Here is a 27,792-nt window from a genome sequence, read left to right as displayed (position 1 = left end):
TCCGCGTTTGAACAGCTTCACCAGGCGGAATCCATGACAGCAGGCACTGTTCATTCACTGGCGTCTTTTGCTCTTGGGTAGATTCAGTTGTTAATACTTTTCAGACGCAACAGTGTTAAACTGGTTTCTGTGAAGTCTTCATCGTTCCCTCAAGTATTTCCCGTTCAAGTCGCTCGTTAAGTTGGACGAGGTTGCCCCTGTGTCCTGATCCGCGCGCCGTTATTGGACATTGAGAACCACCCCTTTCCATCGATCACCTGTCATGCATATTAGCAAAGCTGGAGCTATAGCCTGTCTATTTCCATTCGCTTTTCTCAACTCGCCGTTATGTGTCGCTGCCGATGACAGCCCGGACGCGAAGCTTAAACCCTGCACTATCCATTCCCCAAATACGGGTGCCTACTTTGATCTCAACACCATATCGTTGCTCCCCCCGGAAGAGAAGGATGGAAAGAAAGTTCGGCCTGGTGATAGGGATGATAGCTGGCATTCAAGAGGCTACGATTACGGCACCAATTTCACCCTGAATATTTGTGCGCCGGTAATTGAGAAATTGGAGGACGTGGAGGGACTGGATAGAGAAAGATGGCAAAATGTCAGCGCATTCTACAGGATGGATGGGAAGACTTTTTCAATTGGGTATGTGGCAATACTCCTAGGTTTCATCGAGCTCAAGTGTTAACCTTTGAATACCTAGGCAACAAGCATCCGATTTAATCTTTCGCGGCCGCAAACTGGTTTTGAACTATACGGATGGTTCTCCATGTCCGACAACACCGGATCAAAATCATCATAAGCGGAAACTATTGTCCAGAGAAGCCAGAGAGCATGACCAGGATGACGATGACGACAAGGACCATGAAGATGACGATGACGAGGGTAAGGATAAGAAACCAGATACGAAAAACTTGAGAAGGAAATCGACTTTAATATCCTTCCTTTGTGATCGTGACCTCGTCAACCCGGCCGCGGCCGTATCCTTTGTCGGCTCGCCAGACTCGTGCACCTACGTTTTTGAAGTTAGAAGCGCTGCAGCTTGTGGAGGCGTAGCCGCGAGCACGGACGGCGGGGTTGGCCCCGCTGGAGTTTTCGGTATCATGTATGTCGAAACTCATGGTCCCAGCAGAAGAATTTTCGGTCACTAATACTTTCATCTAGTGTGGGAATCGCTATTGCTGCATATATGATTGGTGGCTGTGCATACCAACGGACGGTCATGCACCAGAGAGGATGGAGGCAATGCCCGAATTTTGCGATGTGGAATAACATGCTTGGATTTATAAAGGTAAGTGTTCTGTCCGTTTGTTCGTTATTCACCTTTTCCCGATATCAAGACAGGGTATTATCCAACTACGACTCAGCTGGCAGCCGGTCTACACTTAGTCTACCCTCCTCCCGACTTGATTAATGCAATGCATTTCACTTCATGTTCCTATCCAACACCCTTTTGCAGAAGATATTTATCACTTTTGGCATTCATTTGGATTTACTTTGGTTTCTTTTGATGATCCGGCTACCTTACCTTTATCATCGTGTTCGCTTATATATTGCTGCTCAACTGAATCCCTTTGGATTCATCCCACAATGCGAAATTGATTTGAAATAATTTCTCAAAGTACCTGGATCATTTTCGATGTCTTGTTGCTTCTGATAATACCCCTTCACTGCCAAGCTGCCTCCTGGCCCATCAAACTTTCAACCCTTGCTCGCCTTTATTCGACCCCTGAACTGACCAAACTTTATAGGACATGACGATAATCGCTTTTTCTTCCATTTTGAGCTGTTTCAAATCCCCAGGCTATTCGCGACTTTCTGTGGGACAAAGCAACGGTAACTCCAATCGTCGCGGGCTCGTCGGTGCCATTGGTGGGAGGGGAGGGGCCAATGGGAATTCTGGTCGCGGAAGACGGTCTGATGTTGACGAGGAGAATAGACTGATTGATCAATTAGACGAGGAGTGGGATGATTAATCTCCTTTTTTTCTCTTGTATATACGGTTTACATGCGGATTTTTACCCTTCTTGTTTTGGCAGTTATGGCCAAATATGCTTTACAAAGCGTTACCGGAGATATGCGGATACCTATGTATGTAGATACGACTTTTGTATATGAAGCTTGCTGTCTCATGGCAGTAAGTGTATTATAGTAATTTGACTATAAGATGTGGAAACGGCGAAGCATCATACAGAAAAGCAAGCACGATAAAACAGGCGCTTGATATTTCACGCCGAATGACATACTCGGGTCGTTTCCAATTTTAAGAACCAGTCTACGATGACCAGCACCGTTCGTTTTTTATCATTCACAAATTTCAGTGGGCTAAACCCTCGATTCCGGGCGAATGCTGAATACACTCCCGACAAGCTGAGCCAGTAGAGATGACTGGTTTACGAAACCGTTCTGCAAACATCGCAATTGGGCCCCGGGAATCGAGAGCGTGTTGGAAAATCCAATTATGCATAGAAAAAAGAAGAAATACCGTCTAGGCTATGCCCAGGAGAAAGTTGAATAAGAAAGAAAGATAAAAATAATACAAAGAACCCCGATATCGCGTAGAGGTATCCCAAGGGCTAAGTTTAGTGAAGAAGGCTAATGGTGCGGGCAAAATCACGACAAGCTATACGCCACCAAAATGTCGCTTGACTTTTTTTCCCTGGAAAATGCAAAAGAAAGAGAAAACGCCGCATCCGCTGGTGCGCTGGAAAACGTATGCACATGGTCAACATACAAGGCAATACCATGGAGGTCCATTCGCTACCTTGGCCCTCCACCGCTTCCTGCAGGCCCGCCTCCTGGATCCCGGGGGTCTCCAGTTCCTAAATTAAGACCATAGCCGTGGAAGACCCCAGGATCTCGGAAATATGAAGGGTTATTTACTGACATCCCGCCGGGCCTAGAATTTTGTTGGGGCCCTGACACTGCGGCAGTGGCTTCAGAGATATCAAATTCACCAGCGCCGATTGGCTCAAGGTTAAACGGTAGAAACCATGCGCTAGGCTGTACCGATGCGGTAGGCCAACCCGTACCGTCGCCGGGAATATCAAGCGGCATATTCCAGAACGAGTTGCCGTTGTCTTCAGTTTGATCGAGCCCTGCAACTGTGCTTGTTGAACGAAGCGTAGAGTTGTGATGGCCGCTGGCGGTTGTCATAGAACTGAAAGGGCCGGTTGTGTGATTGGGAGCGATGCCTGAGTAGGCGCCGTAAACAAGTTGGCGGTCGAGGTGGGGGAGGTCGGAGCTTAAAGGGTATTTGAACGTTGAATGATTGAAATCGGGTGGTTCAGTCGGAGTGAAGACGACTGAACTAGGAAACTGTGAAGCATCATGGGGTAGAGGAGGTTGGGGGTTGGTATCCAACGCTGGCGGTTGCGCGTCTCTTTGCGGCGATAGTTGAGCCTGGGCTGGAGTGCCCGTTGTCTCGAATCGCGCCCTCGAATCCTTTCCAGCTGTGGTACGCCGGGATTTCTCTGCAGCACTTGTGCCACGTCTCTTCATTTCTTTACGGGGTTGATCAACCTGCGATTGGGGAGACAAACTTGCGAAGAATTCTTCCACGCTCTCGAGATCAGATCTTTGGCCCATAACTGCGTCCCCGCCTTGCTCGCTCTTCACCTCGGGGCTAGGATCCTCCCAGTGCAATCGTGAAACGCCCATGGGGGTATTTATCAAACCAATCGCCATATTGGAACATGGTTGAATCTTCCTCCGTACTTATTGTCGGGCCTTTGATCGCAGCATCGGCAAACTGGCGATATCGATCCTTTGCGCTCTCAACCATATAATGAAACATGCCCCAATACTGCTTCATCCTATTTAGGTACCTGTAGGTATGCCGCAGGTTCTCCTTGGACGTCTTTTCAAGCTGTTCATTTTTGGAGAAAATCCCCCATATATGCACTGTACTCGCGGCATACGCGCAATAGCCAGCAAACGGAACAGTTAGCATATAGCCAGATGCTTGGCTGATCAACGTCGAAATGTGGCCAGCGGCTTCAACTGCCGCTCGACCAGCATCACTCAAAAACGGTTTTGGTATATCTTTAGGTGGGCGCCCTCCAGGGGACAGTGGTATAGCAAATCGGTTCAAAAAGAGTATGTTTTGATGAATGATGATATGCAAAAACAGAAACTGGTTCCCAATCTTCTCAGCCCCGTGGTTTCGGAGGTTTTCCAGGGTAAAACCGAGAGAGTTTGGCAAGGACGCAGAAAACTCCTCAATTTGTCTTTTCAAGCCAGCATAGCCGGACTCTGGGGACCATAACGGATGTGGATCTTTCAGCTTTCCTCCAAGGTTAAGGTAGTCCACGATCCGACCCCATAGCATTACTCCCCGGATTATATACGCCGAGACGCCCATGTTCTCTTTCGGATTGAAAAGTTGTCCAATTCCTTCAGGTACTGGGTTGGGAACGGATCCGTCTAGATTCTCGGTAGGCCCCGGGATCTCCATTTGAAAGTGTGATTCCTTAATTGGTAGTTGAATTTGCAAATATTTCTCATTTCCAATCGGCGGGCGTTGGCTACCAGAAGAATTGTACCGATCCATCAAAACGCACGCCCACATCGTCCGTCGTCGGATTTCCCGGTCCGTAAAGCTGAGCTGTGAATGACCCGCATTGTTACCGAGAGGATCATGGTCCAGTTCCTGATGAAGCTGTAGGGCATATGCCATTCGCAGCGCTTGACCACCAAACGACCAGCTTCGGCCACCGTGGCAAGCACCAAATTCGTGAAGTCCAAGTATCAGAAACACCGTCAAGATCGTGATGTTCGGTTGGTCATGCCGGCTTAAAGCAATTGTAGCTGCCGCATCAGCCCAGTTTTCACCCCGTAAGAATGCAGGCTCCGTGCTAATTAGGGGATGGGTTGAGAAGCGTGCTGCTACAGCACAGATAGCCAACGTCAGCACCGGAGGAACAGCCTTGGCCTTCAAGCGCCGTATAAAACTTGGCTTGTGCAGCAACAGATACGACTGGCCGTATACGCAGTCAAAGAAAACCTCTGCAAGGTGCTCCTGGATATCCATTGAAGGTAGAAACTCAGCCCCTTCGATCAGAAGCTTGTTCTCATCCACTACGCGTGGCTGCCAGCTGCCAGCGGGCCCATCGCGCAGACCCGAAGGATTGCCTTCGCGAATCCATCCATTTAGTTCCGCTCGAAACGCCTCATCCGCGGATCTCTTCTTATTCATTGCCTTCGGCACTCGAGCCATCTGCCCCGCGGTGGGAGGCTTCACGGCCGCCCGCCCAATCGTCGCCATATCCCTTGCAACATCCTTTGGTATAATCTTGATGACTCTCTCCTCCATCCTCTTCAGCCTCTTATCCAGCATCGCCATGTAATCCGTCCTAGGCGCTGCCTTTCTCGTCGTGACCTTATACACGCACGGTATCCTCGAGCGAAAACAATGCTTGCACGCCGGTTTCTCTCCAGAGCACCGGATCTTCTTTCTGCGACACACAATACAGGCCAGAGGAAGCCTCTTCCTCTCCTTCCCTGCTTTCGTCTTCAATTCGCTCCATGGGCGGCTCACGTCGTCTTTGTCCCCTCCATCCTGCATCCCAGCCGGCTCATCCCCTCTCAACTCAGCCGCACCGTCATCGGCATATGACGCAGCGGCCGCATTTTGCTCCAAAGCCGCGGATTCATCGATCGAATGGCTCTGCTGTGGCTGATCTCTTGCGCTGCCTGGGCTCAGAGAAATCCGTTCGTCCGGGGCGCCATCGAGGTGTTGTATGTCGGCGTGTCGAGGTTCAGGACGGGTCGAGGTCATATTGCGCTATTTCGCAGCCGTCGCATTATTCGTGATCCGATACTGTTTAACATCAAGGCCCGAAGCCTGGGAGGAAGCAAGAAAGGTCGCTGGATGGAATTGCCAGTGGCCAACTCAAAAAGTCGCTCTTAGCCCTTGCCCGGTGGAACCGTCAGAGCTTAATAATCTACGGAGGAGATCTCATCAAGGCCATTGCAGAATTGGCCCTGGGGATCACCATCCTTTCTCCACGAGGCCCTTCTTCTCGCAAGCGGCCGTGAGGAGACGGGCCGTGCAGTCTGCTGGATGCTACTCTCATCCCGACAAGGGCTCCCGCGTCACTTGGCGGCTTGGCGTGTGATATCGCAAAAGGGGCGAGATGTGCCGGAACGAACCGCGAAGGCCGGCCTGGTAACCGCGGAGTTGCGCGGGTGCTGGAGTCTATTGAAGTGTGGACGCTCATACATGCGATGCGAGCAACTCTGGAGTTACATGCGGCGTCACTCTCATCTCCCTGGGGCCGATGATTCGGCTATTGGTCGCGCAGGGGATGTGACGATTCAGTTGATCAGCAGCTTCTTGCATGGCTCACAAAACTATCAAAGCGAGTTCATTGCTGGCTTCAAGAATGCTCAAATATCTTCTGGGACTATCTCCCGAGTCGTATTATGAAACGCAAAAAATGCAAGTGATCATACAACATTTCGAATCTCCCCAAATTGACGCCTCACAGCCTCGCCGAAGATGAGGTCAAAGGAGCTGATAATAACAAGTTCCTTGACGAGTTGCCCACGTATACCGTCTTGGGATGCGCCGTCACCACCCAATTCTGTGCCACAGGATCCCAGTTGGAGATATCACGTCGAGTCAAGCTTGTTCTCCATACAGTGCTCTGGCCCGGGCGGAGAGTGATGCGATCGAACCCGCGAAGAACAACCTTGGCATCATTTGGCCCTCCAAGAGAAACATACTAGTGGTTATCATAAAGAGTTTAGCCCAACTTGTGGAAAAAAGGACGTTCAGGAATGGGCAAGTTTCTTACCAACTGTGGCACTTCATCTCCTGTTTTCTTCCCAGTATTGGTGATGGTAACTGATACTTTGAAGAGTTCCTCATATAGACCCGGGTTGCCTCCAGGGCCGCCTCCCGCTGCGAGAAGAGGCTGTGATCTTCCATCTGTAGCTCCCGGAGGCACATACTCTTCTGTCGGTAGTCCGTACTCAGGGTCCATGGAAGCTTCCTTCAGATTGGTCGAATTGAGCCAAGGATAGATATATAAGCGAACCTGGGAGAAACCGCTAGGGAACTGTAACTCGTCGGACGAGTTTCCAAAATTTGGGGCCGGTGTCGTATAACCCTCTGTGGGAGCATATGGTTCGGCCTGCAGACTTTCGATTCTGATATCAGAAAATGCGAAAGTCGTGTAACTCAAACCGAAACCAAACTCATAAATCGGTTCTGTGTTCATCTTATCGAATCGTCGATAGTCGATGAAAATACCTTCCTTGAAATCAACTTGTGGAGCTTTCGTACCCGCGTTTGGGGCCTTGAGAATGCTAACGCCATAGTCTTCCGCAGTTTTGCCCCAGGTAAACGGGGATTTGGCACCTGGATTAACACGGCCATAAATCACGTCCGCCAATGCGTTGCCGCTCTCTTGCCCAGGAAGCCCGGCCCACAAAATAGCGGTGACATTTGGATGATCGTACCACTTGTCCACCAAAACGGGGCCGGCTGTGTGCATAACAACGATGGTATTGTTGCACAAGGAGGCAACTGTCTCAACCAGCTCGTCTCCGTTTTTCCAAAGGGTCAAATTCTTCCTGTCGCCCTCGTTTCCATCAACACTGATGTAGCCTTCTCCAGAGCCCGCGTTCACGAAAACAAGCGAAACCGTAGACTGGGAAACAACCGATTTGATCTGAGAAGTTGCGTAATTGTCGAATACTGACATTACATTCCCGACTCCTTTCAATGCAATCTCGCTTTCAATAGCCTGTGCCGGTGTCACAAGGTATGGAAAATCGGCGGTACCGCTGCCCCAGCCCATTGCAAGAGTTCCGTTGGCACAGCCTCGGTCGGGACAGCTATTCGGTCCCCACAGATTGGGGCCTGCATCCTCTCCAACAATGGCAGTGAAATCCTCCTTACCATTTAGTGGAAGAACTCCGTTGTTCTTGAGAAGAACCGTGCTGGCGCTTGCAACTTTCCGGGCGACGACGGCGTGTCTACCGCGTACGTTGATCTTTTCATTCACCCTGCCGTAGCCCTCCTGAACTCCAGCATGCAAATATCCAAACTCGTTGCGTGTCCAAGAGTTGAAGTTGATCGGGACTTGAGATCTATCACGGTGGACCTTGTAATAAGCTGCCATGATCCGAACAGCCATATCGTCCACTCTCCATTGGGGAATAGTTCCATTCGTGACAGCAATGGTTAAGTTAGGGCCCCAATATGACCTCCCCGTCAGGAAAAGTGTGTCACCTGGCATTGACATATCCAAGCCAGCAAGGGCATCCCCAACGCCACTATGATGTGCTTGCCAATCACTCATAATGAAGCCCTGGAATCCGAGCTCACCTTTGAGGAGCTTATTCTGGGTATAGCTATTTGAACACCCATAGCTATTGTTGATTTGGTTATAAGAGCACATCACAGCGCCCACTCCAGCTCGAACCGCATCGGCGAATGGCCTACGCATGGTCAACAATTGGTTTCAACAAATCCCGTCTGGTGTGAATATAGGACACAAACTTACCAGAGATATAGTTCATGCATAGTGACATCGTCGACATTAGAGCTGGAGCTTTCAGAGATGTTAAACCCATAGCCTCGGGCTTCTGGTGCTTGACGAAAGCGTTCCTGCTCGTTCGCTATAAAATGCTTGACACAAGCGATAACTCCGACGTCCTGAATTCCCTTGATCGTTTGAGAGACTAGATTCCCTGACAATACGGGATCAGGACCAAACCCTTCCCAATTACGGCCTCCATCGGGAGACCGTCCTAAAGGCCCGATGGCGGGTCCTAATTGTACATCAACCCCTTTGTCACGTTGCTCTGCGCCCATCGCTCTTCCACGAAGATATGCGAGGTCTTTGCTCCATGTTGCACCGACATTGATACCCGCCGGGAATGCAGTGACATAATCCGCTGGCTCGCGTTAGTAGCTACACCTGTGAGTTACATGGGCAGGGTACATACCAAAGCGTATACCAAGGGGCCCGTCCTGCATACATAGGGAACGAAATCCCATTCGGGGGATGGCTCCAACCTGGCCAACACAGGCTTCTTCCATCCATCTACAGAGAATCAGCTGCGTGAAATGCCGAATCTAATAAACGAAACGATCCGCCTGGAAACACACCCTACTCCGGTGGTAAGATTGACTTTCTCCGTGAGTGTCAATTGGGAAACAAATGTTCTTGCTTTGTCATATGCGTCCTCCCATTCGCCTTGACCCGAAGCCCAAGGCGACGGGTAGTATGGGGGCGAGTATGCCCAGCTCGGCTATTACTTGACATGTTAGTAACCGAGTTCATATGTTCTGTTTTTGACCGAAGCAGTGAAAAGAGCATCGTTCCAGGTCGACTTGTCGATGGTGGCCGAGATGCCTTACCTGCTCCGTAGCTGTAGCCCTCGCGGCCAGCACAACCGCAACGGAAAGCCAACCCAACCACATTGTGGAATCAAACGGGTTTCTCTGAAAATTTTCAGCGAAATGTTATTGGAAAACGACAACTTTAGGCCCGCATTGAGATATTTATATGTTGCAACAAATTAGAAAGTACTACTCTGTACTCCCTACTTTGAAAACGGCATGTAGGTTTATCCCAAGAACAAAGGACGCAGACTACCAGCTTGTAGTTATGCAGCTCTCGGCCCTTCGGTTTAAGAGAGATGATAGCTTCTGACGCGAACAGACATGGTTAAAGGAACAAGGATGAAGATCGAGACAGCACTGCGGAATATATATACTTATATACATCGGCAGTGCCGATCCATGTGGAGAAAGTTGGGAAAGAACAGAGCTACACTCCCCCAAGTGGACGGTGCAACCAAAAGGCTCTTTGGTGTCATCGACGTAGTTATGTAGCTACTCGCTCGTTTCCCGATGTAAAATCCCCCGAGCGTCGGAGCAGCTGAAGGAGCTTCTCTCAAGTGTGCTCCGTAGGTGCCGTCCAGAATTGAATAAAGTCCGCTGTCAGAGCAGCCACCAGGGATCAAGCCAGGAAGAAAAGGGTATCATATGATGCGTCGAAATGAACGGCCCAAGCAGTCGAGACTCACCATTGCGATCTTGGCCGGCAGGTCTTCACCCCCGGCTTCGAGAGACGAGAAGTCTGTGAACCTGGCCCTGCGCAGTGCGCACTGTGACACGCAGAGGAGCAGTACAACCGGACTATTGAAAATGTCAAAGGCGATCTCCAACATGGCGCCGATAGTTCAAAGCTCGACGACTGATGTCAACGTCTCCTGCGAGCTCCGTTCGTCCAGCAGGGTTTCATTGGAGGGCATGCTCGAGTGTCTCAAAACATCCGCGACGATCTGCAGCCAAGGTCAAGTGGCGTCTGACTTGGCCTGGAGCTTTGAACCTCCGCACCCTGGCAAAGATCCGGATGTTTTCAGTGCTTTGTCGTCATGCGTGGTGCAACAGGGTGCATCCGGCCAGAATCTTCTGGGGTCTGCGCGAAATTTCTCGCTAGCAATCGAGAGTTGACAACATGAAGAACGGTCTCTCTTATTAACTAGTTAGTGAACGACGCGTCTCAACATCGCCAGAGTAACAGCTCGAAAACGGTCATACAGCGTGTCTTGTCGGAGCATGTGGAAGGGCGTTGATGTTTTATCGAGATGAGGTTGACAACTAACCCTGGCATGACAGGCAGACTATCCTGTGACCCCGCCCTGCAGGCTCTTCTACGAATGCGCGAAGCCGAAAACCAAGGTGCCCCAGGCTTCAACGCCCAACGAGGATCTCCAACATGGGTCACTTGAGGATGCAAGGGAGCATCGGAAATAAATGATTTTGAAGGTAGCTACTTCATCGTCTATATACAATGTTGCTAATGTCAGGTTGAAGGAAGCAGTCAGTGCCTAACATCGGCGTCTTCTGCACTCGACGAAGGAGCCATTCGTGACCAAAGCGCTGCATCCCTACACTATCGTCACGAGCTTCTTGAGGACCTGGAAGTTGGGTGTGCCCAGCCCGGTGACTGGATCCCAGCCCCTAGTAGCGTTCCAGCTGGCGAAGGGAACGATCGGGGTTGGCAAGCCGCTGTACATGTCCTTGCCCGTACATCCGGTGGAACCGCCGTGCACGATATCAGTGAAACCGACGCGTCCAACAGAATAGAGGAATGGGTTCAGGAACCCAAGGACCCGCTTGCCATGAGCTAAGCGCACAGCATTGAGGTTTGCGACGATAGCGGCAAAAGCCGGTGCGGAAGCACTGTAGTTGAGTACGCCAGTTAGCACAACAGTTATCAAAGCCACCGAAAGGACGGTGAGAGGCAGTGGATGACTCACCTTGTTCCGGATACCCCAAGGATTTTGTCGTGGTCGACCACGGCGAACTTGTATCCCTGAGCGGCCACATCTGGGAAACCACGTCCCCGTGGATTATACAAACCTTTCCAACGGTCACCAAGCTCCCTGTGCAGATAATGCGAAACAGCATGTTCTTGGTAAAATGGACGTCGGTATCTGTCAGAGAAACCACCGGAAGAGAAGTAAATGGCTCTTTCTGGGTTAATGTTGGTTGTGGCGCCAACTGAAGTCACGAAGGGGCAAGCAGCAGGGAAGATTGGGAGGAATCGGGTCGTGTTCTTGCCATCATTGGTCTGGCAGGCGGAAGCAACACCGGTATCGCCACTGCTGAAGATGACCGAAACACCTCGGGCGCCCAGGCGGGCAAATAGGTTGCATGCCGAATCAGTGTACTTCTTTGGCACGCTCTGCTCGTTCTCTCCATACGATGTGGAGAGGACCGAGGGGAGCTCGCGATCGGGCAGGGACAACAAATAGTGAAGCTGGTCCAAGTACGGCTCATTTGAGCTGTCGTCAGCGTCCGGCTGATCCAAGTCAGGGATCAGTGGTCCACGACCGGCAGTCGTGTAGTAGACGGACTTGGCATTGGAGAGGCCAATGGCATAGTCCACGTCCAAGCTTGCCTCGACACTGTTCAGAGTAGAGTTCTGGTCGTTTCGGCCTCCCTTGATGGACACAACATCAAATTCGGTGCCCTTGAGTTTGGGGGCGTAAAGGTCGAGGAATTTGGCAAAGTCACCCTTTCTAGCAAACTGTTCGAGGTATCCCGAAATACCTAACTTGTTTCTCGGGTCAGGACCGGCAAGGAAGTCTCCCATCTTGTATAGGTCTCGCAGGCAGTCTGGGGTGATCGTTTTGTTGCAATCCACTTCTGCGGCTCTGAATGCAGGGAGGTTGTGTTCTTCGAAGACGCCATTGAACTGCGGTCTAGGCTCGCTGAATTTTGTCGTCGGCTGGATCATATGAACGTATGGAGCAACGCTCTTGGGAACAGAGTATTCCAAAGTTCGCAGAATCTGGGCCTGGTTTACTGTGTTGCGGTAATAATGGAATTTGGTGTTGAGCAATTTTTCGGCCTGTTCGACAGGAATGTTGAAATGAACCCAGTCTGAGTCTAGCTGGACTGACTTTGTCGAGACACCGCCTTCTCGCAACCACGCGAGGACCGCATCGGATGCATGGGCAGGCGGCTGCAAAAACGCTTTCACTTCGTCACGGCTCATATGCTGGCCATAGGTCTCATGCCCAGGGGTGGAAATGTCCATAACCCGTTGCTCAAACTCTTCGAGTTTGTCGTGCTGCATCGCTAGGCGAAGGCGGAGGACAGTATTGGGGGATGGAGCTGCGCCCTGCTGCCATGTTTCGGGAACGTTGTTGAGATGCTCGACAACTTCAAAGGCTCCGGAAATAGTGGAAGCTGGGGCACCATTGGCAATCAAGGGCAAGCTGAGCAGACAAGCGCCAATGGCGCGTAAACTAAGGGCAACCATGGGCGATGAAGGAAGAAAACAGGAGAATAAAGCTCTCCACAGAGCCTATGAGTAAAAAGGGCACCCGGGGTATCAGGATCGGAGAGCGATCATGTCTCAAAAAGGGGGGTGTCGGAGCCCTTAAATCAACTCTCGTATTATCTGCAGAATAGAAACGAAGGCACAGCTCGGCTCACAGCAGCATAAATCAAATAAAAGCCGACATTCTAGAAGCATATTGGCCGCTGATCAGCAGCACTGTGGAGAGAGGCTGAGGGCATGATAGCCGGCGTCAAATGCTTGAGGGCAGCATTGCACGAAAACTTTTCATTTCTTCCTCCCAGACAATCCTTGTCCAGCATCGAAGTCATTGTGCATCCCCCTGATTTCGCAGGGAACCACTGGCCAATATGGCGTGAAAGCCATGTTTGAAGCCGATGGAAGCGTCTCGCTCCAGGACTGGAGGAAGACTGGAGTCCCGCTTCCCCTCACATGGGTTACATGCGATTGTTTGCGCCTCGCGAGCAAAGCGACGTTTCACCAATCAGTAAGTGGCCAAAAGCAAGGAGCGAAGATCATCGCCAGGAGCTATACGGGCAGCAGCCCGGAGTGCTCCGTAGATTGTAACCGGCTACATCTCGCTTCGACGAAAAGAGAAGAAACGAGAGTCGTTTCGACGGGTTCCTGGAAGTTAATTTCCCGAGAGTTGGCCGCTTTGCCTTCCCGCACGCTTCCACGCCGTGGTTCACGATATTGTTTATCCCGGCCACCGTTGCATCTCCTGCGGGGCCGGCCTTGAGCCAAATGGATCCGATTCCCACATCGAAGCCGTTTAAGCATTCACGCCAAGGAGGCTTGAGGATGCTTGTGCCGCTCCAAGATTCTTGTCACTCAGTCCTCGAGGCTAGGACGGAGAAGGGGATAATGGAAGCAAAGCGTCGACAAGAGGTCTGAAATTGACACACGGTGGGATATCTTGGGTGAAGGTGGAAAAGGCTCTTCCTCCAAAATTCAATGCACTGGGACGAATCCTGACCCTCTAACAAGGTACCCGCTGGGGTGCAACGCATCCAGGGCGGGGTCGGCCATGATTCTCCATGGAAGCTATACGGGATGTGGCGGCGGCGTCGAGTTGTCAAGCATGGATAGTTGGCGGATCAGCCAATACAACAGTGCCTGACCCTGATTCGGCCCTGGTGGCAGATTAACTATACGTTGCCAGTAACGTTGGGTTGTGCTGACAATCCGACATGACAGAATCCTTCCTGCCAGCATCCTAACTCGCCCATGCTGGCCTCTGGGAGATAACGAGCTTTTTATCCCCTGGCGGTGAATATTACCCGGTCACTAGCTAATTCCCGGTTGGAGCTTGAAGCCTTGAAGGCAGCCGCCTCGTGTGAAAAAGTCCAGATCGGTATACACACTTGTATAAAATCGTTGACGCGACTTGGGCACCGTCCTAATGTTGGAGTTTCCGCGGAGCCCACTCCCCCGATAGCTCTGGTAGAAACCTCCATTGTGAGCCAGAGAATCTACTTCAAGGAAAATCCTGATGCCCCAGAATTCTCTGGTGTGAGGGCTTGCTCTTTATTTGTGTCTTCGGAGGTAAGATCCCGGATTACTTCCGGTTCCATCAGGCTCCAGGCCTAATTTTTCATCCAGTCACTTCGCAAGGTCTCATCTAGGGCAGCAGGAGCTCGTCCACCGCAATGTCCTCAGGGATGAATAGTTGATTTCCACTTCTAGTTCTGGAATATTCATGGTTTAGATTAGATATAAGATTCAACCGAGCGATCGAAGCATGTTAAATGCAGCGAAGCACCTACGTTCAGGTGGTTCTAACAAACAGTACTCCGCACGGGGTCACAATATGTGGGAAGCTGGAACGATCTACTTATATTCGACTACTCCGTAAGCTAGAACGACTCTTGTCCCGGGATCAATAGCGAAACAAAGACAGAAAATGAGGGGATGGAAAATTTATCCAATTAGCTTCTTCTTGCATTTCGGCGTCCTTGCAAACCAGTACAAGACCAGTGCTGCAGAAATATCAAACGCGACGTACGGAGTACACCCACATGATGCCAAAGTTGCGCCATCTGGTGTCATAGTCCGCATGAATTGCGGCCAAATATACATTCGCCTCCTTGACTTTGCAATTCTTGCAATTGCTCGTGGCATTCAAGTCTCGTAGATGCCAACCCACCTTCGAGATATGCTCAGCCATGTACTCAACGCAAGTCTGACCGTTGTTGGGCGGGTTGAAGGTAGTGAACTCGTTGCTCGCACAGGTCACGTCGATGTTAGCAAGCCTTATCGAAGGGACAGCTGAGACGTAATACGAGAGCGGCGAGACGCGGTACAGGAAGGTCCAGAAACGGGGCACCTAATGCGGCGACGGGAGGACACCGCAGAAGAAGGAAAAACGGTTGGTAATATTGCCGCCGTCATCGGCTGAGCTGGCAAAGGAGATACAAAAGTGCGCGAACGTGGACACCCACATTAGAAACGCCCAGAAGCGGAGCCGCATGAATGTTCGGCGCTCGGGGCCCTGGCCCGTGACGTTGGCGTTCTTCTTAAAGCCCACGGGGAAGTAAAAGAGAGCCCACATGAACCCTGAGGCGAGCGTATACAAGATAAGCTTACCTTCAGCTTCGTGGGCAATATCGCAGGTGCACTCGCGGGCAAGCTCCCGCATGGTGGAATGTGATATAGTTGTGCCGTTCGCCCCGGCAAGAACTTGGTCGGTGGATTCTTCAATCTGCTGCCACTGATCGGTGTTGGACCATAATGACTTGAGGCCGTTGCTGTTCGACATTCTGGCAACACTACGGGAGTTGAAAGCCCAATTTGAGGGATATTTTTCACAGATGCTGTAGGAGAAGCCCCTTGAAGAAAGTTTGAACACGCCGTGATATCTCGCTTCTTGCTAAATACTCCCTCCGGCTGGACAACTTCGGCCAAGGTGGAGACAGGCATTTTCCCTGTCTGGAAGGTCGGCCGTGATGAAATGGACAAGCCTTGAGGACGAATCAAAGTCCAGTTCCCATGATTAAATCATGATCTCTCCGCTCGTTTCCGTTCATGCGCCAGTTGACGGTCAAATGCTTCGTCCATATTAAGAAGATGGCAATAGCCCACAGGTATAGGGTTCTCTCACAGAGTTGAAGAGGATGCACCATAATATCTCCGTCTAACAGTAGCAAGCAAGTACGTATTAGGCACACAAGCGTTATATCGCCGTCTTCAGCCTCGTGATAATATGAAGAGGAGCTCCCCTACGGCTAGGATCCGGTAGTATCAACAGCCCAAACCTAAACTAGCCTTAGCATTCAGAATTTGGTCAGAAAGGATGCACAAATCACCCGTGATATACAACATGTTGAGTGCAGGAGACTCTCATAGAGTCTCCCTGGAGAAACGGGGAGTGAAATGGTAGCTTGTCGTGGTGATTACCGCAAGTGGGCGAGTTAACTAGTTAACTACCTGATTAGGTAATATGCCCGTGTTCGGCCGAGTCAACTGCAGCTCTGACCTCAAGACCACCACTTACCTACAACTCCCACGCCCAAGAGGAACTGGACGACAAAATCTGGTCTTGCTTGAGCCAGTATCATCATGGAGAGTCAGCCACAGCCTCGACGTCGGGAATGCCATTCGACGCAAGATCAGGTGCGATCACAATGCCCGGTATGCACAGCGTGTGTGCCATAAGACTCCATGCGTATACTCTTCCTGGACCATCCAGCACATGCCGCATGCGCCAGTTCATCGCTCACCAAAGCGAGAGCCCTCGGCTGTCGAAGCCCGCTCGAGTTGGGGACAGGGACTCAGGTCGGGTTAGCGCCAATAGACTCCTCTCTTCGCCTCCCCCTACGCCGGTAGCAATGATAGCCTAGACAGTCTCGATACCGGCGGGCGCTGGCCGCAGTGACCTACAGCACCCATCGCTAGATTCTTCGGACGAAAGACCGTCTGTTCGTGATCTTCTGCATCGGATACAAAGGCTAGAAGAATCTTCAGCAAGCGAACCGCGAATCAGAGAGAGTTCTCCCGACGGAGCGAATGCTTCAATCAGTGGCTAGCGCAGTGTCTTTGGAGCGTCCGTCACTGGCAAGAAACCAAGAATGGCAATCTGTCTTGAATAAGCAGGGGACTGGGACCGGAGTCGTTGGATGGGCGCCTCAAATGAATTCACGGTCATCATTACATGTTACAGCGAAATGAGGCTCATTTTAAGGACCCGAAATCTCCGCCATGATCTCCCTAACTGGCAGCTACGTCCGGGACTGCAAGAATAGAACGAAGAGCTTCAAGACCTACCGGCCCACGAGAGGCCTTCCGTGCCTAGGTTTCCGCCCCTTTCCAGTGAGATAGCTGATGCCATGGCCAAGCTTTACTTGACTGCTTTCGAATCAGCGTATGTATCTGTCTGGTTCTAAGTGGCCAGGCAGAGTTTCGACCCACCACGTGCAGATTTCGGCGACTTCACCTCCCGACCTTCTAGGGCGAGTGACCTTGAGACAACCCCGATGCTGTTGCACCGAGTTTACGCCTCAAAGTGCTTCTCGTCATCGGCATTGGCTCAAGTCTGTACGACCATGCGGAGAGAGCCGCCGCACTTTGCAGTATCGACTTGGCTCGGCAATGGATCTATGCGGCGGAGACCTGGCTTTCGGGCCCCTTGGAAAAAGACCGTTTGGTCATTTCGGGACTGCCGTCTACTGCGTGAGTGTTCTAGCCCGGCAGATCTTCTCGATCAGCGGGGATACGATCTGGATCTCTATCGGGTCAATTGTTCATAGCGCCATGTATCTGGGGTTGCACCGGGACCCCAAACATCTCCTGGCCATATCGGTACTACAAGCCGAGCTGCGCCTCAGACTCTGGTACACTATTCTCGAATTCGTTGTACAGTCGTCCTTGGATTCGTGGATGCCACCGAGGATCTCCGTCCTCTCGTTAAGCACTGAATTGATCGATGCTTTGCAGTCCTGCAGTCGCCGGGTGAAAAATGGCGATAGGTCAACCCCCTTCCACAGAAACCTGCTAGACCACTTGATATGCTGTTCATGATCCCAATACACTACTTAATCAGCAACCAAGGGACCACACCTTTGCCCAGTTGATGGCAATTGGCGGTGGGGCTTTTCGAGAGGTCATCCGATGCGCTACCACGGCCATCAGTCTTGAACTACTTACGCACCTCGAGGCCCAGCGCCTCAATGGCACGCTGCACCGGACGCGCCAGCACCGCGAGTTCCTCGAGCAGGCTGTCCGCGACCTCATCTCGTTGCCCGAGGGATGCATCCGGCATGGGGAGACAAATTTGAAGAATCACATGTTTCTCAGCATGATACTTGTTCAGGCCGAGGCCGTAGACGCTGGCATTCCGGTTGAGTTGCAGGTTGCGCAGGAGGCGAGGAATAGCTTGGAAATGTGCAGTAGTTTGCTGAAGACGAAGGAAGATACCGGGTTGACACCGCCACCTGATCGTGCGGGACTGCCGGGGCCGTCCAGGGGAGTGGAATTCGATTAACTTGCACCAGATTCTGGATGGGAGGCTTTGTTTCCAGATGCGGGCTTTGGTCATAACTGGTTTGGGAATGGGAATTTAGGCAGTTAGAAGCTTGCGAGAGACAGGGAAAGGCTCACAAGACCTAATAATTTTGCGATTTCTTGCCGCCTCAGTTTTTAAAAGGACGCCATCTCGTTCCAAAAAGGAAAGATACCATAGCAAAGCTATGGAAAATACCAGGTGCCGATGAGATGGAGCTGTGTTTGATACTCATACACGGGACAATCCGGTCGATGACACAAAAGTGATTGATGAATCAAGCTCACAAAACCCCAGCCAAATCCACTGGGTCAATGGCGCCGCGAATACCTTACTCGCCACGGTTGAATACAGGCCACCGCACAAGCTTCCTGTCAAGATGTTCGGACTGGCCTTTGATTAATATAACCTTGGAAAGAAATCGTGTAATAGGCCACGACACCTAACAAGAATGAGATACTGATATACAATTTAGAACGGTTGGCTGGCTCTGCGCTGGTTCAGGGGTGTCATGACATGGTTTAACAAGGCCCGGAGTACTCGATGCACCCAATCCAGGGCTGAGTGTGTGTCTATGAGCATCACTCTTCAGTCCTATTTCATGACTTTTCCTACTCCAACTCTGGCCTGGCACCGCGGAGCCGAAGGCGAGTTCATCCAAGTGATGTCCTCGCCACCCAGCCAGTGTCCATCTATATGCCCAGCAGGAAATTCCAAGCTGGCAAGCAGTTCATACCAGCAACATGCAGCATGTTTCTGTATACAGTGATTTCTATTGGGTTTGCATCAAGAGAAAGGTGTTTTGGATCAGCTTTTGCCTGATGCTCAGCTTCATCGTGTGGGAATGGTGATGGGCGTCGTCTTGATGCCGAAAGCCTATACCGGGTGCTGAAGCAGCCGTACGCCATTTGGGATGTGCGGGTCATATGGAATTTAGCGCACAGTTCAAACCCTCCTGGGCTACATCTTGGTTTTGGAGGGAACTCCCATACGGAGCAGACAAATATCAGATCCTTCAAAAGAAGTGCTGTTCCTGTACTTTTAGGGGTAATTGACCTGGAATTGATATATTTTTATTCCAGAACAGGAGTGGATTTGTCGTACTATGTGGAACATATCAATTCAACTTCAAGTCAGACGCACTGGTTGAAAGCTGTGGCGCTGCAGAACTATGCCTGACATCTTGCTTCCATGCAATCACTGGCGTCCTCGAGTTTGCTTGGAGATGATCACGTGGTGCATCTGTTTCAACCGTCGGATCAAACCTCACGCAGGGATGGATGCGATGCAACACTGAACCGCATCAAAACTGCCTGTGTCTGTTTTCGTTTCCTGCGAAATAGATACCGGCCGATGAGCGACCTCTATTTCTCCTCCGAACAGCGACTACGGAGTATTGGTCAGTGAATTTATTACGTCATTCAGTTCAACTGACTCCGAGTTATAGCAACGGACTCGCCAGCACAGTGCAATCTCACTGTGAAAACCGAGACTGAAGCCACGATGGTGACTACACGACAACATCCCCAAGAATTCTCTCCTCCCGTTACTTCCACCTTCGCGTCGAAGCAAGCAATCTCGACACGGGAACATTCTCCGGCTCCCCGGGGCCATTGGGCTCACATCCCGTCGAAGTTGGTCATTTTATGGTTACTAGGCTCAATCCCATTTGTCATCTGGGATACTGGCTATGTTCTTCTGAGGCCGTATAGCATGCCTGGTGGTGCACTGCACGCCATCTGGAGTCCGTATGCGCTCTATGGAACGGTTGATTACATATACGGCTGGCCTGCATACCACGCTCGAAACGGATTTACTTCTGCCCAATCGTCTCTGAATGTCCTCGAGACAATTTGCTACCTTTTTTATTTGTGGACGGTGTGGGCGCACGGGAAAGCTATCGGGCCCCGCGGAAAACCAAAGGCGCCTGAACGGGGGATACGCTTGCTCTTGTTTGACAGAAAGTACGTCGACGGAAGGACGGGGGCTTTTTCCCTATTGGTTGTGTTTAGTGCCAGCGTCATGACGCTCAGCAAAACCATACTCTATGGTGGGTGCTTTTTCTACCCCACGTACGGCCGGGGATGATGAGGATGCCCCTATCTTCACAGGAGTATTGGCTTCAATTCTCATTATTTCACTTTGTGAGTTTGTCTCTAACTCTAATGGTGAACGAAGGCCTGAATGAAGCATACTCCGGGTTCAAAAGCGTTGGGCACAATAGCCTTGCTGCATTGATATTTTTATGGATTATTCCGAAGTAGGTCCCCTTGGCCCCCTAGAGTGCAAGATACGATTGGCTCCGGAAATCTAGTATCTAATGCTCCGATTAGTGGGTTCTGGATCGTCTTTCCAAGCTTAGCAACCTATTTCCTTGGAAAGGAAATTGTCGACGCGCTAGAAACAGCCAGTGGTGTGCCTGGCAACACGGCTAAGAATGCTATGAGAGCGAAGGCCTCGTAAGTTCAAGGATCATATGCGCTTTTAATTCGCCGCGGTCGAAGAGTGGCTTCAGAAAAAGCGCGGGTTTCAGTGCTTTCTTTTAATACGATCGTGGCTCCGATCATGCATTCACGGATCATGACTAGGCTGGAGCCTGTCATCTATGATCTCAGTTGTATGCTTGCTATTATGCAATTCTTGGCACGACTTTCTTCTCCTCTATCTTAGTACAATGAGGCTCTGCAAACCAGGAGACGAGGTCATACTGATGCGTCCATTCCCACTGCTTGTGCTCATATACTCTCGATATAAGAACGTACGTTCGGGGCACATCTTCTCAAACAATAAAGTGATACATCTAGTTCTTGGGCGTGTATCCCTGGCATGATGTCAAAGCCATGTCACTTGCCGAAGCCCTCCAAGCAAAATCCGCTCAGATACAATGTTATTAGCCGACCGTTGGTTTGTCAGGAAAGATCTTCAGTCCTAAGTGTATGCGCGCGCGAGCTCTCTCCCCGGAGCGCTTGGGGGTCAGAGAGTTTGTTGAAAACAAGTGTGCATAATTTGTTTCAGGCCCCATTATCAGGCTGCCGGAATTCAGATCATGCTTCCCCGACGATTGCGTGCATTTGGGCTTAGCAACGTCTCTTTGATTGGCCCGGGGAACTGTCATCCTGTTTCTCATTCCCAGGCTGTCGGGTCGATGATGTTTTCTTTTTCTCGTCTTTGGTTTTTCTGCAATGAAGAAGTCAAGCTTCACGGAAAATGCAGTGAAGCCGCGTATTGTTCGGCGCCCTTGCTCCATTTGAATGATCAAATCATGTATCAGGATGATACAAGTTCAATATTTGACTGGGCCACGGTAGAAAGTATCTCGTAGGTCACCCATGTCAACCTTATGAATCGAAACGTGCTAACAATATGTTTTGTTTCTTGCAGAATTCCAGGGAAGGAAATAAGGATTAACGCTAGCCTCTGGAATTTCGAGAATGCAAGCACATATCTTGCAATTCCGATGTGGCTTATACCGGGAATCATCGATGCTAGGGGTTGCTAATGCACTCATCCAACAAGCCGGTACATACATATGCAGGCCAGGACAGCAACGAAAAAAAAAAAAAAAAAGAGAGAAGGAAGGAAGCAACGCAATAACTCCCGACGACATCTGTGTCCTCTGTCCAACAGAGAAAATACAAATCCTACAACGAAGAGCTCCTATGCCGGCCTAATAGATCAGCGGGATGGGACGCAAACTCTGGAAAGGATCGACCGAGTCCTCTCCCGCTCCCGATACCTCGAAGCATGACCGTTTTTCTGCCTTTCTTTGTTCATGAACTTCCCTGTATTACCGAAGATCCCCGAGAATATCAAAGCAAGTGGTGGGACTGGCCGCGGTCAGGCCATGTACTCGACCCACACATGATTTCAAAGGGAACCAACGGAGGGGGTCAAAGCTACAAACGTCGGAGGAGAGAGACTCGAGAGATGTCTGGTTCCGGAAGTCAATCCGGGCCGGTACAGTTTAGTTTTCGCTCATGAAGAAATCTGGGGCGTCAGTTTGGCGCTTCTGCTCCTGACCATGTCCTGTCCATTGCCTCTTCTTGCGGACCAGTGTGAAATGCCGTGGCAAAGGGCAGATGGTTCGCCCTCGCAAGGCAATGAAACAGTGAGACCGCTTTGACCCTGCCAAGCCTTGCCAGGGAGGCAAGAGGGAGAATTTCCGCCTTTTTCGGTTTCTACGTGAGCTTTGAGCAGATTCTTCAACAATCTGCAAGCCTGACCCGGGCTGCCAGCCACTGAAGAACGCCCAGAATCTGTATGTCGAAAACGCATGCATCTCAAATAAGTGCGAAAAAATAGTGAATCGGCAACATAGAATGTTAAATTGCCACTGATTCATCGGGGCCCGGTTGGGAAGAATAAGGCCACATGTATCTGCAACAAAAGAAAGTGCATACTCTTCTGCACTCCGCAATTTGGAACCGCAGACATATACCAAGTACACGCGAACATGCCTACCCTGTGGCGGTGAGTGACACAGATTTGGACCCCCAACACCTAACGTAAGAGGTGTGTATACCGTATAATTGGGAGTATTATAATCCACGACAACTCAGGGATCTAACAAATGTAGTATAGAGGGGGTACATACGGTGTTCTAACAACGGTGGCCCCTGAGCAGAAAGTAATTTGCCCGGTTGAAAAAGCCTCTGTACAACCAACTTAACTTTACAAGTACTCCTATTCATGATACTCCAAAAAAGTGCGCTCGGGACATTGAGGTCATCCTGAATCAGGGAGCCATCAAGAAATAAGCTTTTCGGCAATAGAAAGTCACATAGACCGGTGACGAAAGCGGGCGCAAGTGAGCGTTGCCCTGGGCTTGAAGCCCTTCTTTCATTTTGAGTTGACGTGTGCTGTCAGAACATTTGGATCTGAAGATCCTGAATAACCACATGGAAGGATGATGGAGAAACGGGTATGTACCACTATCAGAGGATGGTCACTTTCCGCTGGTCGCAGCCATGGGACACCTATGAGGACCTCCAGCGTCACTCCCATCTTTCTTTCTTGGGGGTAGTCCATGGGACCAACTGCTATCCGCTTTCGGCTTATAGGGAAACTGGAATCCTATTCGCATTCCAGCAGTCAAAATGCCAAACATCTTCAGTGGCAGCATCTGATTGGCAACTATCGCTAACCCCCGAACCAGAATCCAGATCCCCGGGGAACCTGTCAGATAGCGATCTCGGCGCAAATCACATATCGAGCTCCGTCCGTGCCCAAAACGGGCTCGGCGGCTATTAGTTATCAAAAAAGCCCTTCCGTGAAGTGTATTTGGGAATAAGCAACCCAAGTATTGCCACATCTCCGGGGCGAATACATAGATCTCGCCGCTTATGCATCGCATCAATCACATAGTGCAGCATCGCAGCACTAAAATATGACATGTCTTGATTGACGAGTAAATCTTCAACACGGACTGATTACTAACCGCCTGTAAAGGTAAAACCAAAGTCCATGACAATGCGAGAGTATTCTTCGGGCCTAAAAGAAAGAAAGAAACCCATGCACCGCTTCATGATAATAAACACTAGTGATGATGTGGAATTCCGCATTCCGGCTGCAGGATACCCAAAATGAATGATGAAAGCACAGTGCAACAACAGTATTGTTAACGTAGTTCCGCACAATCGTCAATTCTTTGTCACGGACCCCAAATGGCATTTTCACTAAAATAGTCACTCCCGAGAATGGCTTGGTAAGCCCTATCTCCTAGCGGGCATCCGTCATCTGAGTCGGCTCCTGCCGAATCGCTTTGTGAATATACATCCGCATCGGTCGTCGCCATGGGCGAACTCGCTAGGATATCCATCGGGAAAATTGACGAGGCGCACACCCGCCCTAGCCCCGAGTATAGAGATAATCGAGGGCCCAATACTTCCTCGAGTCTGTCTGGAATCTTCACCGCTAAAAATGCACGCTCTTCAGAGTTAGGATCTGTTCGCGCTAGGTCTGAAATCATCTGGCTAAGACCGGAGAGTTTCTGACAAAACTGTCGAAGGCCCAGATCTTGGGGAAAGCCAGATTTTGTTTTGCACTGTCGAATGTGATTTTGGGGGAATTCGGTATCAAAAGAATAATTTGGATCGATCAACAAAATCTCGTCCGTTTGGAGTGAAGTTCTAAGGACTTGCCAATATGAGCCGTAGCGAATGTGGCTGGCACATATTCCTGACAGTTCTTCAAAACTATACGCCCAACGCAATCCGGGGATGCTGTCTTTGTAGTTGTGTGACAAGAAAATTTATTGATGCCTCCAGTGACGCACCCGTTGACAAGGACGCATTTTGCATCAACCTCTGATGCTGTGAGAAAATCTCGAGATACATCTGCCGCCTTCCAAGTGGAGTATCTGAAATATCCGGTACCAGGCAGCTAGGGGATCGGAACATGGCGGTGAATGGGTCAGACCCAATCCGGAAACACTTGGTATTGAGCCAATCGATGTTCCTTAGGTACTCGAACAATCCCACCCACGGAGACGGGGAATATGTCTGCTTCGAAAGAGTAATTGGTGCCTGCGGTCGTTGCTGCATTGCCAACGCTTGAGCCACGGTGGGCTGGTAATAGAATTTTCCATGTGGCATGCTTTCTAGCAAACGACCTGCCGCTCGTGCCGGGTCGATGTCTTTTTGTGATGACCGCCGGGCCATCATATTCTCAGAGCATTCATATCCATAGTTTTCGCAGCGGTCACACTTTGGCCCCGGCCAAGGTCTATTCTCAGGGGAACACTAGCAAGACATTAGAGATTTTCAAGTAATCATCAAGAAGTCAAACCTTCTTATGATCTCTCCGACACCGCTGGCACTTCGGGACGCCTTCGGAAGGCATTGAACGGGCTGGAGTAAAGTTCTCGGTGTGGTCAAATATGGGATAAAGGACGCAAGTATAAGACGAGAAGGAAGATCTTGGTTGCAAGGTTGACTTCTTCGGCCCAGGCAGGTTATCAAGAGCAGGAGCTTTGAGTGTTCAAAAGTGTTCTTGAATTAAGGGGTGTATCTGCTTGGAAAGCTCAAGAACTAGTTGGTACCATGCGGCACTTATGTAGTTATGTACTTTTGAGTTAATCGATGCTGTTTTGCCCCATATTTGCTTTTTCTTTCATTTAACAACCCAGCAAGTGACAATGATCCGTGCGCCTTACAGATTCCAATGTGGAATTTGGGTCGTCCTGCAAGTCAAAACCATTGCGGGGAACCACGGTTAGTGTAGACTTTTTTCGACAGGCAATGCATTTTCTCGAAATAAGGCTGATTTGTCCATAATTCTTGGTGGCGTTACAGGGCATTTTAGAAGAAATAAAATGTTCACTAATTATGGTCAGCGGTCAGCAGCTGATGCAAGGAGGCTTTTGAGTGGTCTTTTGTCCGATGATTTTCCCACAAGCGCCACCCGAAGCCTTGGGAGCAAAAAGGCTTGGGATTCATTTGCGGAAAATCACCGTTTTGCGCTGAGTGCTCCGCAGGGAGTCTAAAACGGTTTATGAGTTTCAGGTCCAGCTGTTAGGCGATGCTGGGCTATAATAACAGCAAGTATATCGATGACAGGTGCGCTGTCGAACTTTGGTCTGCCATGGAACACGCACTGGACAAAAATAGTTCTAGACGAAGAAAATTGCGTCAGAGCACACAGATGCCCATGAGGAAGGAGTTTACAAGCCATGTATAATTTCGCTGCGGCTTCGGACGTATTCTGTCGCGTGACACATCCGGTATAACACAGCTTTTGTTGGCTTTCGAAAACGACGTCAACGACAGCCAAGGTAAGCCGACTTCTTTTGTTGCGAGAAGGGGTTAACAAGTTGTTGAGAAATAAAGGCAGCCTTTAGGAGCATGTGTACGAGGTAAACAGATCAGAAATAGAATTAAACACCAGTGACCTGCCCAAAAGCATCAAACCTGGATCCTCTGCACAACCAAATCGATTGGCATTGGGTGATCTGTTGGCGCTATGTGCTACCCTGGCAACAAAGTAGCGGATAGGTGGTGTATTCAAGTAGGTGAATAGAATACGTATTGTCAACCTAATTACCTGGCGGAGAGGGTTGCTTTTCGTCAGCAGGAACTGGAGCAGAAACATTTTACGCGCGCATCGAATTCAGCATTTTACCTACACTCAAAAATCAACCATAATGATCCGTAGTACGCCGAGTTCAGGCAGTCTTGTGGGACATTGCAAGCAAATGATAAATAAGACAAGTAGGTTGGTTCATCAGGCGAGGACTCCTTTTGAACTGCACGGAAGGCAAGAAAGACCCACGAAATGGGACAGCATATGTAACCGATCACAGGTAATCACAATCTTTGTCAACGGGCGATCCATTCGGTACGCTCCAGGCAATGGCATCAGTTGTTCAGAGGGAACCCGGAAGGGGCTAGCTTGCATAATAGTACCTGCGTAGCAGGGATTTGCTGCCGAGTCTTTGCCAGGGGGATAACTGGGCTCCATGATTTGTTTTAAAATCCCACTGATACTGTTCCGGCATTTTCATCGGAGCATCGCCTCATTGATGCCTATGGGCATAGCAATGCTCCTCTCAGATCATGTGGTTTATTGGCACAAGGCTGCAACAACAACGTTCGCGCTTTGGGAGTCATTAGCCTTCGATCAGATCCAAGCTGTGGGCGAAAGACCTCCCCTCAGCACTGACCTCGTTGGGGGCCAGGCTACCAAAGCGCAACAAATTGAGGTTCCTCCCATGAAAATTCGCAATAGGACAACCTTAGGGTTCCTGGAGCTAGGTCTCCTAACAATGCAACGCATATTTGGCTGTGTTCCATGCAGCAACATGGATGAAAGCCGCGCATCCTCAAACTGTGTGCTGAGAGGGATGGATTGATGTCGAATTTGGGGCCCAGTTAGCTTATATAAGCAAGGATACGACTAGTAATATTCGATTACATAATTCGTAATCTGTGCCTGTCACATGATACCCATTTCCGGCTAGCGCTGTCAAGGTTCTCGTCGTACCGACGTCATTTTCATCGCATCCAAAAATATTCAACTTGGCCAGCAAAGACAAAGATTGGGCCTGGAGCAGGGAGTGGGGAGGATTTGAAGACTCAACCGATTGCCGCCTACGATTGAGCAAGACTCTCTGTTTACCGCCTGCTTGATAGAATCGAGAACCTCCCAGAACTATGCCCTTCGCAACCGAATCTCTCCCTCGCAGGACGGCTTGCCTAAATCGTGCCGCTCACTTACCTGCCATTTCCCTCGCTATCTACCCGGCAACTCTCCTCTTCGGTTCGTTTTACTCGTTGATATCTCCGACCGCAAGGCCGCTAGCCCCCAATCTCTCCTCCTCGACCAGCGCGCCCGATCAGCCACCCAGTGCCTATCACATTCAATATGAATGAGATTGTCGCCCGTGGAAATTTCCCTCCGAAATTGCTAGCTTCACAAGGCACATTTGGGACGGCAAATGAGTATTTTTCATCCCTGCAGATGACCATT

General features: G+C 50.2%; 8 protein-coding genes across 8 annotated transcripts; 2 read left to right on the top strand and 6 right to left on the bottom strand.

Annotated features, from left to right (window-relative positions):
• Positions 1-613: 613 nt before the first annotated feature.
• UREG_02077 (uncharacterized protein) lies at positions 614-1,383 on the top strand (the record flags this gene model as incomplete). Its single annotated transcript, XM_002542515.1, has 4 exons — positions 614-639; positions 698-1,099; positions 1,159-1,285; positions 1,339-1,383. The coding sequence occupies 4 exons, from the start codon at positions 614-616 to the stop codon at positions 1,381-1,383; spliced, it is 600 nt and encodes a 199-aa protein (XP_002542561.1).
• A 1,371-nt stretch (positions 1,384-2,754) lies between these two features.
• Positions 2,755-5,773, bottom strand: UREG_02076 (uncharacterized protein; the record flags this gene model as incomplete). The annotated part of the gene is made up of 2 exons (XM_002542514.1): positions 2,755-3,548; positions 3,712-5,773. The coding sequence occupies 2 exons, from the start codon at positions 5,771-5,773 to the stop codon at positions 2,755-2,757; spliced, it is 2,856 nt and encodes a 951-aa protein (XP_002542560.1).
• Positions 5,774-6,479: 706 nt separating this feature from the next.
• UREG_02075 (beta-glucosidase 1) lies at positions 6,480-9,433 on the bottom strand (the record flags this gene model as incomplete). Its single annotated transcript, XM_002542513.1, has 6 exons — positions 6,480-6,722; positions 6,795-8,445; positions 8,511-8,904; positions 8,956-9,053; positions 9,119-9,261; positions 9,371-9,433. 6 exons carry the CDS (start codon positions 9,431-9,433, stop codon positions 6,480-6,482), a joined length of 2,592 nt encoding a protein of 863 aa, XP_002542559.1.
• Positions 9,434-10,908: 1,475 nt separating this feature from the next.
• UREG_02074 (uncharacterized protein) lies at positions 10,909-12,791 on the bottom strand (the record flags this gene model as incomplete). Its single annotated transcript, XM_002542512.1, has 2 exons — positions 10,909-11,203; positions 11,281-12,791. The coding sequence occupies 2 exons, from the start codon at positions 12,789-12,791 to the stop codon at positions 10,909-10,911; spliced, it is 1,806 nt and encodes a 601-aa protein (XP_002542558.1).
• A 2,365-nt stretch (positions 12,792-15,156) lies between these two features.
• UREG_02073 (uncharacterized protein) lies at positions 15,157-15,588 on the bottom strand (the record flags this gene model as incomplete). The annotated part of the gene is made up of 2 exons (XM_002542511.1): positions 15,157-15,386; positions 15,417-15,588. The coding sequence occupies 2 exons, from the start codon at positions 15,586-15,588 to the stop codon at positions 15,157-15,159; spliced, it is 402 nt and encodes a 133-aa protein (XP_002542557.1).
• A 2,276-nt stretch (positions 15,589-17,864) lies between these two features.
• UREG_02072 (uncharacterized protein) lies at positions 17,865-18,363 on the bottom strand (the record flags this gene model as incomplete). Its single annotated transcript, XM_002542510.1, has 2 exons — positions 17,865-17,941; positions 17,973-18,363. 2 exons carry the CDS (start codon positions 18,361-18,363, stop codon positions 17,865-17,867), a joined length of 468 nt encoding a protein of 155 aa, XP_002542556.1.
• A 1,467-nt stretch (positions 18,364-19,830) lies between these two features.
• On the top strand, positions 19,831-20,790 carry UREG_02071 (uncharacterized protein; the record flags this gene model as incomplete). Its single annotated transcript, XM_002542509.1, has 3 exons — positions 19,831-20,377; positions 20,506-20,587; positions 20,661-20,790. 3 exons carry the CDS (start codon positions 19,831-19,833, stop codon positions 20,788-20,790), a joined length of 759 nt encoding a protein of 252 aa, XP_002542555.1.
• Positions 20,791-23,977: 3,187 nt separating this feature from the next.
• UREG_02070 (uncharacterized protein) lies at positions 23,978-25,624 on the bottom strand (the record flags this gene model as incomplete). Its single annotated transcript, XM_002542508.1, has 3 exons — positions 23,978-24,552; positions 24,602-25,067; positions 25,481-25,624. 3 exons carry the CDS (start codon positions 25,622-25,624, stop codon positions 23,978-23,980), a joined length of 1,185 nt encoding a protein of 394 aa, XP_002542554.1.
• Positions 25,625-27,792: the final 2,168 nt, after the last annotated feature.

Source organism: Uncinocarpus reesii, genomic scaffold (genome assembly GCF_000003515.1).
Source record: "Uncinocarpus reesii 1704 scaffold_1 genomic scaffold, whole genome shotgun sequence".
NCBI classification, from domain to species: Eukaryota; Fungi; Ascomycota; class Eurotiomycetes; order Onygenales; family Onygenaceae; genus Uncinocarpus; species Uncinocarpus reesii.
This window is presented reverse-complemented; position numbering and strand designations above follow the sequence as displayed.